This window comes from Parasteatoda tepidariorum, chromosome 3 (genome assembly GCF_043381705.1).
Source record: "Parasteatoda tepidariorum isolate YZ-2023 chromosome 3, CAS_Ptep_4.0, whole genome shotgun sequence".
NCBI lineage: Eukaryota > Metazoa > Arthropoda > Arachnida > Araneae > Theridiidae > Parasteatoda > Parasteatoda tepidariorum.
The window spans coordinates 36734628-36747404 of NC_092206.1; the positions used below are offsets into that span (position 1 = coordinate 36734628).

Consider the following 12777-nt stretch of genomic DNA (forward strand, 5'->3'; position numbering starts at 1 on the left):
CTTTTAGTTTCCGTTTGTACACTAAAACTAAATAAGTTTCGAAGCTATAAACTCTAGTTGTATAACTTACTTTAACCGTTGCTTTCGCTACTCTGAACGGCGAAGCTACCTCTTTGGCCGCAACTTTTAGTTCAAAGCGTGAATGATCATACTGAGCCATAAGCTGGACAGCTGTGATGTGACCATCACTCGATATATTGAAAGGAGATGGTACAGGTCGCACACTGCCAGGAACACCAGGACGGAAAAGTCTGATGGCATCCAGTCTGTATTCAAATTTTCCATTGTTTCCAACATCAGGATCCATGGCTGATACAGTAGCGACGAGATCACCAACTTGGGTGGAAGTTTTAATGCCTGAAAAGTACATTGAAAGTTTAGTTAAAATAAAGTAATAAAACAACATGGAGTTTCTTTTTAAAAGGAAAGTTTGTTAATTAAAATAAAAACCCACAGCATGACTCCACTTTAGAATACATAATTAGAATACAATTTTCTTTATACGAGTAACAACAATTTTGTTTATTCGACTCACTGATCTTTATTCTCAAGAAAAAGAAATTCCGTGTTGGAACTGATGATTATATTTTATTTTAAAACAAACGCTGAACAGCCAACAAATTATTAGATTAACGATTATCAATGAGCCACAATGGCTCAGTGATTAAGGCACTAACTGTTATTTTTAGGAACTGGAATTCAAAACCCAGTGGCGGCTTGAAGCCATTCCAGCTTCAGATCGATGGCTACCAGCTTGTGCGAGAAGTAAAGGCGGAATGTGGGCAGTGATAACCACATTACCATAACCGTATCATTGGTCACGAAACTGTGGAGCTACAACCTCTATGGTCTCCATGGTCAAATAGAATTATTTTCGTAAGTCCCCTCAAAAACTTGTTTGATTGCATTATATGAGACTTTAAGTTTATCGAATCCACATTGCTGCTAAATCAACTAAATTAAAATAGCAAAAAATTCTCGCAATTGAATCAGCAATTTACCTGCAAGATAAGGATCATTTAAGAATCTTGGCGTATTGTCATTCACATCAGATATGGTGATGCGTACAAGGGCTAGTGATAAATCTTCTTCTCTATAGCTTCGCGAGGCTGCAGAAAATCCCTGCTCTTCTTCTCTCTAAAAATAGAAACTTAATCAGTAAAAGCAATACATATTTATCAATAAGTCTCAACATATTTTAAATGAAACACATACCTCATAAACAATATAATCTGGATTACTGGTTGCCTTAACAACTATTTCGAATGCTTCTCTTTCTTCCCTGTCGAAGGATGCATTAGATTTGATTGTTCCAGTTGTTTTCTCGACAATGAAATTTCCTCCAAAATTCCCATCTGTAAAAATTGATACCACAATTTTAATCAACACAAAGATTTAAGATCAAGATTGAATTAATTTGTAATGCAAAATTAAGGAGATTATTGAAATTCTGATTATCTTAACTCTACATCAATGCAATTTAATTTAACTCTGATGGTGGGTGGGGGGTATCCGGGGAACCTTGGAGTTTGAAAATGCGCACTTATCAGTACAAGAAAACGAATACATTGTGATGAACAAAGGAGGCCTTCAAACGAAGCTTCCCTGAGAGTACCAAGATGTAAAGATGTGCTGTTTACAGAGCTCCAAGCTACAACTAAAAAATGTTCCGTAATATAAATTTACAGAGGTTACATTTATATAAATCCAGATAAATATTTTTATCTTCAGAGGAGATTAAAAATTTGCTTGGGTTAAGGATTGTTTCATACCAGGGCAGTCCAACTGCAAGGAGCCCACGGGCCAGAATTCCGGTCACTGATCACCTGGCGGGCCGCAGTTTGAAAAAGTTGAACAATACTCTCTTACTTCTTATACAATAATAATTAATAGTTGAATTATTAATTATAAAACAACGGAACAGAAGGATTATAAAACAATTTGCTTACATTTTAATGGGAAAACTGAGATCGATCAGCCTGAAAAAGAAGTTGGCGGGTTGCACAATATGTGTTTGCGGGCCACATGCGTCCGCGCGCCGCCAGTTGAACAGCCCTGTTTTATACCAATACCTCCTAGAGGAGAGAAAACCTTCGCACGAGTTACTATAACCGATCCCTTTAGTAGCCCGAGCATTAGGACATTTTTGTTGCCCCCCCCCCTTGATCATGCAGTTTAGAAGTCTGAACGTTGCGACATCTTTCCTATTTCTCCCCAACCACTGCGTAATTTAATAGCCCAGACGTTGTGACATGTTTCTTAATTTCCCCTACTGCGTAGTTATGTTCGTTACGTCTGACTACAAAATTGACCAGTGTGGAGGACTTCGCTCTTTAAGGAGGTGTTGCTTATACTCAGTAGAAAACGATTGTAAGAATACAATTATCTAGTTGCCTTCTTTACGAAAACCAAGCATGCTTTTTTTGTTTGTTACCACAATGCATAATTTTTGCAAATCACTGTTCGAGAAATAAAATTTAGAAGCCTAAATTTGCTACATGTAATTACAGTTTTAGAAACATCAATTTGCATGATGATATGTATGTTTCTTTCGGCTTGACTTACATGGCAATCCATGTTTAAACAACTAGCCAATTCCTGTAAAATGTAAATCATAAAAGTGTTTTGAAGTTGTTATTTGAAATTTTACAATGCAAAGAACAGCCAAGAATGTTTCTCTCCTTTGATTTACAGAGATTGTACACTCAACATTCACGTTAATACATTTACGTTGGTTTAAATCTTAAAATTTTCATAATATGGTAACTTACTTGTCAATAACAGAAATAAATGAATTACTATTTTTTCAAAAGAAGTTTGCATAACGATATATTTTGTAAAAATTTGTTTATCTTTAGTCGGATTAATATTAGTTAAAAAAAAAGTTAAAATTCTTGTTCTTGAACTTACCTACAATGTAGTAGTAAATTAAAGCATTTTCCCCAACATCTTTGTCTTGAGCATGAACTCGACCAATAGGAAAATTGACTGGCAAATTCTCTTCTAGCGTAAATACATATGGATTGGTGGTCTACAAAATAGCACAAAACACTTAAGACATAAGGAATCTTAACTTTAAAATTACTTGGGAAAAACATAGTAAGCATGAATAAAATGAATAAAATAAATAAGTACAGAAGACTGTTGGTTATTTCGGTACTTATTGCAAATTCGATGCGAGTGTTTCCGGGCTGATGAAATGAACTTGCTTGCAATATTAACAAATACGTAAGCTTTATGTACAATTACGTATTGGTCATTTGGCTGCCATTGCTACTTTACTACCAACAGAAAGATTACTAAACTTTTTTTTTATTACTTATAGTTATTTCTTCCTGCTGATTCTGAATTATTCGTTGTCAGATATTTTGCAAAACCATTTCATATTAAAATACTTTTGAAACATCTGATGCTTTTAGTTTCCGTTTTTTAACAACGGCACTTCATACCAGTTGTATGTATGCTGCTCTAAACCTAATTACAACATGCCTACATAATTAAAAGTAAATAAATTGCTATATTCAAAAAAAAAATTTATGTTTTATAGATTTTAAGTTTTTATTTTATTTATTTATTTATTATTTTTTTTTGTTGCTTTTTATATTACTCCTTGTATAAAGAAGATAAGCATAATTACCTGAGTGCGGGGAAATTCTGGACTGTTATCGTCCACATCCATGACAACAATAGTTAGAAATCGAAGAGACTCGAAAACAGTTGGAGAGCCATTATCTCGGGCAGCTAGAACCAACTAAAACAAAAGAAAAGAAATTCGTCATTAAATTAAAATTATTTGCTAAAGAAAACAAATAGCGTTTTTTGCACATCGTGAAATACGTTTAATTAAGTTAAATTGTTTATTTTAGTTAACATGGAACATTTAACATCGCAAAACTTGGACTAATATTGACTAAGCAACAAATTTTCAATGAGATGAATATAGCTGATTCCTGATGAGTTTAATATGCTGATCGCAAATATGAAAAAGAAGTAATTGGATTGGTTTTTTTTAAATTTTGGTAACGCATTGGCATTGTTTGGAAAATTAAGCCGCTTAATCTGATCTTGAGAAGGCGCTTAATCTGATAAACCGCAAAATCGCCTTCTTTAACACTGGAAAGACTGAAATACCTATATTGCCTAAAAGCAGTCAAAATGGCTGGATTGTGAAAGAATGACTAATGTGTAAAGAAATTTGCTTAAAATAAATTTTTTTGTATTTTTTGTATTATTCGCAGTTATATAACAAGCTAACAGTAAATATTAACAATAAAAAAATTATATGTTGTACAAAAAGTCACAAATTTCTAAGAAATTGCGTCATCATTGTTTTTCTAATTGAAATTAAAAAGCAGTCAAAATGATTTCCTTGGGCAATCTAGAGTTAATTTTAGCTTCATTGAGTCGAGGATACTATTTTTTGCCGAGTGTATAATATGATGCATATACGTATTGCATGACATTACAGCATTTTTTTAATGTAAAAAATTTAGTTTTTTTTCTGTATGATATTCGAAATTCATCTTAAATATATGCATAGGTCTCACTGAAAAGGTAATTTTCATTGTTGCCCCAGAACAGCGTAACTAATGTAGAAAAGTAAATGATTTTTATTTTTTAATTTGATACCTGGTATTTTGCATTCTCTTCTCGATCCAAAATGGCCTTAGTTCGAACTTCGCCGGTGACTGGATTTATCCGGAAGTGTTCTGTTTCTTCAACATTCGTGTCCCCAACTTTGAGGTAGTAAGAAACACGTCCATTTTCTCCGCGATCTTTGTCTTCAGCTGATACTATCATTACAAGAAAGTCTGGAACGCTTTGGTTCTAAAATAAAAATAATAACTCATGATTGAGTTTGTATGGATAATTTTATAACAAGCACCATTTAATTTCGAATTATTATAATGAAGATTAGAGACTGAACTAAAAGAGAAAGAGAGATTATGAAAAGATTATGATAATTAAAATGAGAGTGAGCTTCGATTATTTTAAATAATGTGTGTCAACATGTTTCAAGAGCTTAAAAAAGGGCACCCATTGTGGGTGTTACATATCGAGGGTTATTAGCTATTTCTATATTTTTGAAGCGAATGAAGTTCTTAATCAGGTAACGGCTCTAGTTTCTTGGGATTATTTATTTAAAATGTGGGTCAGTTAAAAAAAAGCGATAGACGGTCATAAGAAATCATAGCTTCTTAATTAAATTGTTAAGTCTTAAATTAAATTAAATTTAAAATAAATTATTCTGAATTAGATTAAAACTATTCGTAATTAAACTCAAATATAAGCGATTGCTTTAAAATATAATATAAATCAATAGCCAAATACGAGAGATTATATTAAACGAAGCATCATAATTGATATGAAACTGGAAGCGAGAGGTCGAAGAACTCTTCAATAACCTCGAAAATAAAAAACCGTTTAATAAAGTTATATTTAAGGTAATTATGTAACTTTTAACACTTTAAAGTACTTTTAATAATCACCTTAATTTGAGTCACAGAGGATCATATTAAGCAGAATAATTTTAAGTGCCGAAACCAATAATAACCAAAGGTGGTTAAATAATTCTTGAAAAATATCATCTAAAAAAAAACCTTTATTTCTCACAAAAATGTATTTTTTTTAAAGTGTTAACTTTTTGGAATTGTTTAATTTACATATTTATTACAAACTTTTAATTTCTGAGTTTAAAGTTAGGTAGCTGAGTATAATGTAAAATTTTTATGTCGAATTCAAAAATATATATTTTAAGCATTTAAATGTAAGTAATAAAAAAGTAATAATCAAGCATTAAAATTCATGTAACGTTTTTTGGCATAAAACTAACCTTAAATGTAAACGAGTTTCAAAAATGTGTGACTTTTTTAATTATCTTTTAGTGCTCTACACATATTGTAGGGAAACACAATAGTGAACACAAATATGTCCAGCAAATATTTTTTTAAAAGAAAATAAATAGAACACATAAGAGTTACCTCTGGTATTTCCACTGTTGCGTTTGGTGTGGCTGGAACAATGAACTTGGGTTTATCTTGATTGATTTCTACGATTCGAACATGAACAATAGCTTCGTCCATACTTGTCCCATCATTAATATTCTCTGCTCTAACTTTCAGTTTGAATGCTTTTACGTTCTCAGGCAATTCTTTTTTTGGATAAATGACTCCTGATTCTCCATTCATATCAAACACACCTATTTCGTGAGTTAATATCTTAAATCATTGCATCTTGCAGAATATATACTGGGTGAATAGTACACAATGAGGATAGTATACAATAAGGATTATAAATGAAATACTTAATAATAGAATCAAAAAATTTCATTAGAGATAATAGTAGCTTGTTTAAAATTAATTATCAACCAATATTATCCGAGTTCTTTAGCCCATTAACAGCATTTTCTGAAACTTTCTTGATGAGGAAAAGAAGTCACTGTTTAAGTGCCTTACATTTAAGGCAAAGCTATAATTTTAATAAAACAGATTTTTTAAATCCATAGCCCACCCGTGCTAACATTTTGTCAATTCAGGCATTTACAGGGCAGATTTGTTGGCCACTCTTTCAGGGGCACCATATTAGTTGGGCCAGTGTTGCTCCCACAGTAAGAACAGACAGTACAGAGTAAAAACAGACAGAACAGAGAGCATCCATGCCTTACCTGGGATTCGAACCCAGAACCCGTCTGAAGCAAGGCAAGTTCCCTGATCCCTACACAGTCCTCTCGGCAGAACTCTCTGTCTCTCTAATCATCATAAAAATATTTTTTTTGGTATGAAAGCGAACGTTTGTTCATTCATATGATAACTAGTCATGTGAAACCGCATAACCGCACATCTTCCAATCACTACGTGTTTCTATCGTCGCGATTTCTTTTTGTTAATGAAAAACTGAAATAGATTCTGGAACAAAAAGAACAACAGGCAAAGCATTTTTCAAACATTGGTAGTTACAAATTGTCATCAAACTGGCAAGATATCGTAAGGGTATTTCACTTTCTAAAGGGACACATTTTTCAGTTATGCCAAATATTATGGACTATGATTTAAAAAAACATTTCGTTCAAACATTTGAATTATAAATAGTTTTTCATACAAAAAGCTTCTTTGTAATCATCCATACGTACCTTTATCGTTTCCAGATACAATGCTGTACAGTATCTTAGCATTTTCTCCAATGTCTTTATCGTCAGCTGTGAGTTGTAGTACAGTGGAAGGAGGCGATACAGGTAGGTTGGATACTACTGAGGCTTCGTACTCCCGCTGGCTGAATACAGGTGGATTGTCATTCTGATCTTCAAGGGCTATGTACAACTAAGGACCAAAATATTACTGTAAAACTCCAATTTTCATTTTTAGAAAAAAATAGAAAAATATTTATATTCCTTTTTTTTTACTCCTAACAACAATTTGCATTGATCTGTATATCAGTTATGTTTCAAATGAAAAATATTCAGATAGAAAAAAGGAATTTGTAATTAAAAAATATTTTTAGACTATCATATACTCATATGCTTTCTAAAAGGAAGCATATGAGATAATTGTAAAAGTCCCAATAAAATGGTTAAAATATTTTGTTTCTCTTTTTAATTTATATTTTAACCTTTTTCCTCGCTTATATCCCATATTCATTAATTTAAAATAAAATTAAAAAAAAGACAGGCGTTGCTTCTAGATTCGTATTATTAAATCATTTTTAAATTCCTCCAAATAATATTACAACGTTCATTAAAAAGAACTAAAATTATTGGCATTATAACAAGCTTGGGAAATGCTTAATAAAGAGTAAGCTCAAGTTCCATTTAACTGTAAATTAAGACATACCGGTACAGATATGGCTCTCCTAGTGTTGGTGTCCTGTCCTTGGTCAGTTGCAACTACTTGGAGTGTGATAGAAGCTGTAGTTTCTCGATCAAGATTAGCCGCTGCAGCCACTCGAATAATTCCCTGGGATATCATATAAAAATTATCATTAAAATGAAAAAAAATACAATGTGATTAACTAACATCATCCTTGGCTAATACACATTTTAAAAATTCTTGTGAAGACACTTTGCATAGAGAGTAAAGGTAAAGTAAAACAAAAGTGACAAAAGGTGGAAAACAACATTAAAATAATATTTAGTCAAATGAAACTGAAGTACAGTTCTTACTTATAGGGGAAAGCATATAAAATGCTTTTGATATTTTTAATTCCACTTTCACTTTGATTAACCTTGGTAATGATTCGTCATATATGACGAATGCATATGTTTTTTTTTAAAAAAACTCATTTTTGATGAGGATTTTCATATATTAGAAGCGGTTCTTATGTAACACATTGAATAGTCTAAAGCAGTAAATGCTAAGCCGTCGATCACTACCTTCTAGTGGCTCGTGGGAAAATTTTCGATAAATCGCTATTGTTCCTGTTGTCTAACCTTGATTCCTCAATTAATGTGAACTTATTGATTACAAAAAAAAAATGTTGCATTCTTAAAGTTAATAAGTTTGATAAAAGATCTGTTATTACATTTGTTATTTATTACCAACTATGCTTCAATTTCTTTCTTATATACAGTTCAATTCCAGTCTGTTTTGTTATACACAGTTTAAATTTGATTTCATATTACCAATTGAAGATTTTCTTTTTGAAAAAAAATTTGATTGGTAGTAGCTTGCAGTAGGATTTTAAGAACGGTACTCTTGTAGCTCAGGAGCTACATGAGTTTTGCGACCACTGGTCCACACTGTTAGAAATCTCCCGGAAAAAAATGGTTAAATAACAATTTATTTAATTTTATTTCACCATATTCAAGTAAAACAGTCAAATAACCACAAATGGGACAGTATTCAAACTGTTAACTGTGAGAAAAAAAACATTTTATTAACGGCTTTCACCTAATACGGTTAAACAACCAGATTTTTATTGTACTGACCAGACCCACCTAATAAAGCTACTTAGCTCATTGCAAATGGGTACATATTATAATAGAGAGGGCAGTCAATGTCATGACCGACAGAACGGGAGTTTGAGTCCCAGATTTGACGCCACAACATTTCCTCCGTTCTTTTCAACACAAGAAAAGTTTCCAGTGTCTTGCACTCTCCAATTTGTGACCCTTGGCTGTTTGAATACGATTCACTCATTCAAACATAGATGACAGCACTATAAATCTACTAAACTATCTCTAATGTCCAGTTAATTTTTTATGTTTTTTTTAAAACTATGCTGGTTGTAAATGGTTAAAAAACTACATAAATTTGTATTCATGGTTTTTTTAAACATAATAATCGTAAACTGCATCAAAACCGTAATGGTAAAAAAAAATGTTGTTTACCGTAAAGTTTACTGTTAATTGGATGGACAGACTGCTGCGGGTTATTTTAAAATAACTTTAGAATGAAAATTGTAACAGTGTAAAGCATATGAATTGTAAAGTATATGAAACGTTAACAATTCTTACCTTTTGATCAATTGTGAAGTCGAGACTTCTCTCGCCAAGGAGCGAATAACGAATTTCGCCAAAGTCATCGGCATCAGCATCTATTGCTCTAACTTGTATAACACTCGTTCCTTGAGGGGAATTCTCGGCCACCGCTGCATGATAAGAACTCTGCAAATAAATTCAAACTTACTTCATAGTTATTGGGAGTTAAAGAATATTCTTGACTCAATATTTACTTTTTTCAATACATTTGGAAATATTTTTACAAGAGAATGAAGAGAAAGTTGGGACATTTTTTACTGATCCCTCCTACTTGTTGTTCTCTAAAACATTGTATAAAGTTTAACCGGTCAATTAAGTGATAAAACATTTCTGTCATACATTGTGTCGGCATAACGCTATACGCCTAAATCATTCAACAAATTTCCTTCATGAAACAGCGTAAGTAACCACTGACACTGTTGTCGGAGGATGAGCCGATAAAACTAATCAACCTGGTTTGTTACCTTTGAAGAAATAATAATCGTCTTAGATATTCTTGATTTGTCCCAACAAATCAAGAATATCTAAGGCGAACAAATTTAGTAAGCGAATGTTATTATTTTTTTTTGGAAGTATCAGATAAGTTTGATAGTGCAAAGAAGGGCATGGTATAACATGAATGGTCGGGCATTATGATCGAATTAAACCATCTCTACAAAGTCATGCATTACACAGAAAAAACAGCGCTTTAGTCCTATTAGCAACTGATTAAAGAGTTGTCCAACCAACGGTGAAGATCATATACACAGCCTTTTTTTAGAAAAAGATTTAATCATCAAACTACTCATTACAGTCTGTATTTACGAAAAACTAGCTGTAAGTAATTAACAGCAGGCGCTTAGTTGATGACCACAGTTGTAATTTTTTCCACCCATACATAAAATTAACCTAAATAGTTAAGATATTTAGTAACACACTTTCTAAATTAGATGATTTTAAATTTTTGTATCACGCTAACTGAATTAGATGCTCTGAAATTCGAGTATTACACTTATTAAAGTTGTGTTATCCCTTATGAATTTAATCTAATTTTTTTTCTTGTGTTCAATTCTTTTTTTTCTTTCAGACGATTAATTTTATTGTTTTATATAATTTTTGTGTCTGTGAGAGTCAATATTAAACTTGCTAAGTTTTTATCCGTGATTAATTTAAAATGTATATTAAAACTCAATTAACAAATTTAAACTTATACCTTCAAATGAAAAACTTAATATCAAAATAGTGTGGATACATTTAAAGTATTTTTCAACATTGCAGTGCAAACAAACGTTTGTATAATACCATGTATAATATCATTGTAATTAATTAACAGCAGGCGCTTAGTTAATGACGACATTTGTAATTTTTTCCTTCCAATATATAAGACCTAAATAATTAGATATTTCGTAACACACTTGATGATTTTAAATTTTTGTAACGCCTTCTAGAATTTGATGTTCTGTAATTCGCGTATTACACTTGCTGAAGTTGTTTAATCCCTTATAAAAGAAAATTTCTGGTGTTAATTTCTTTCAGACCATTAACTTTCATGTTCCATGCAATTTTCATATCTGTGAGAGTCATTATTTAACTTGTTAACTTTTTTTCGATGTTTCATTTAAAATATACATTGAAACTTAATGAATAAATTTAAACTTATTCCTTGAAATTAGTGAGGATACATTTAAAGTATTTGTCACCGTGTAATGCAAGCAAACGTTTAAACATATAATATCATTTTTATTATACCATAAAGCTTTTACATAAGCTTAATAGAAAGTTTACGACGAATATAAGAAAAAAGTCATTTCCACATTTACCTTATCAAACATAGGGTCATTGTCGTTAATATTAATGATCTTTGCCATGATGAGTGCTGAAGCTGACATCTGTGGCATACCTGTATCATAGACCACTACTTTGAAATCTATTTGATGCACTGATTCGTAATCTACACGGCTCTTTACAGTTACGACGCCTATAATTTAAAAACAAAAATACAATGACAAAAATATAATGAAAAATACAATGATACAGTGAATCATATTTTATGATATTTAGTCAATTTGAGCAGGAGACAAATTTAGCTGCACTCTGCCAGGAACTTGATTTTGAAATGAAGAATTGGTTGATAACAAAAATTAAATGAAATCGGAAAAAATTAGTGTCTTTTGGGAATAACTTCCTTTCTGAATGGAGTCAGTATTACTAGCAACGAGTAAGGTAGTCTGACCTAATATTGATTCCTTATGCTATGGTTTTCTTTTCTTTTCTTTTTTGTTAAAAATAAAAGTTATTGTTTATTGATACCTCGTCCCGCCCTATTCAGGGCACACGAGAGTAGAACAAACATTCTACAGACAAAACATACATAAAACATAAGTAAAACACATAAAATTACAACAAGAATAAATGGCTTATACAGAGAATAAAAATAAAAGTTATGTTTAATTTTAGTGTTTTTTAAATAAGTCAACTGAAACTGAACCACAGTTACCACACTGTTGCACCCGTACTGGATTTTTTTCATGAAATTGTTTGAAATTTAATTATATTCGATTTTCGAGCTGAACTGTTTATTTCGATAATTAAGAAACGACCTTCCTTTCGAAACGCACGGAAGAAGCTATTGCCATCGAAATGGCCGTGGTGAAATTGAAAATTTGAAATCACTCGATTTTTTTATTATTTATACTGACAAGGCAAATTTACAAACAAAAAGATAACAAAAACTTGCAAAAAAGCAATAGAGATGACAAAACAGAATTGACCGAAATCTTTGCCTTAAAAATTCTCTGGTCTGACAATAAAGCACCGTTTTAGGGTTGCCTTTAAGAGCTGCACTTTAACGGAAGTGGTGTCTGTTCATAGGGTCATTAGAGTTACAAAGGGAACAACAAGGGCTTGGAGAACATTTGAATTCGGTGTAGGTGTTCTGCCAGACAGTCATGCCCAGTTAGTAGACGGAACAGGAGTAGAGCGTATCATAGTGGACAGCTGGTAATTTTCAAAAGATCTTCAACCCTCCAACGTTTCGAGTCTATTCTGTCATGAATTTGTGATTTGAAATGCCTATGGATTGTTTGCTTGATATATAGCTTTATAGAATGAGGTGAGAGCGTTGAGAATCTGATTTGAAGAAGTCTCGGGCCCTTTTTTGTCCTCTCGTTTCCCCAAAAATCCCGCAATGATCAGGTATCTATTAAAGTATAGCACGTTACATTTTTAGACACAACTCTCGCAAATGTTTCCAACACTATTGCTTTTGATGATGGCGACTTAGTTGAATTAATCGCCTGGATTGCTGGTTGGGAATGGCCTGAATT

General features: G+C 32.1%; 1 protein-coding gene across 2 annotated transcripts in view; it reads right to left on the reverse strand.

Moving 5' to 3' along the window:
• The window catches only part of LOC107438376 (cadherin 87A), a 68760-nt gene that overhangs the window by 12150 nt on the left and 43833 nt on the right, over positions 1-12777 (reverse strand). For both annotated transcript variants that reach the window (XR_011636379.1, XM_071178496.1), the window contains exons 25-35: positions 11272-11429; positions 9449-9598; positions 7827-7949; positions 7130-7316; positions 5982-6199; positions 4630-4827; positions 3638-3751; positions 2911-3031; positions 1216-1355; positions 1002-1137; positions 23-357 (exon numbers count right to left, since the gene is read on the reverse strand). Coding sequence is in view for 1 of the 2 variants with exons in the window: in XM_071178496.1 (XP_071034597.1) it covers positions 23-357; positions 1002-1137; positions 1216-1355; positions 2911-3031; positions 3638-3751; positions 4630-4827; positions 5982-6199; positions 7130-7316; positions 7827-7949; positions 9449-9598; positions 11272-11429 (1880 nt within the window). In the remaining variant the exon portion in view is untranslated. The remainder of the gene's footprint in view (positions 1-22; positions 358-1001; positions 1138-1215; positions 1356-2910; positions 3032-3637; positions 3752-4629; positions 4828-5981; positions 6200-7129; positions 7317-7826; positions 7950-9448; positions 9599-11271; positions 11430-12777) is intronic.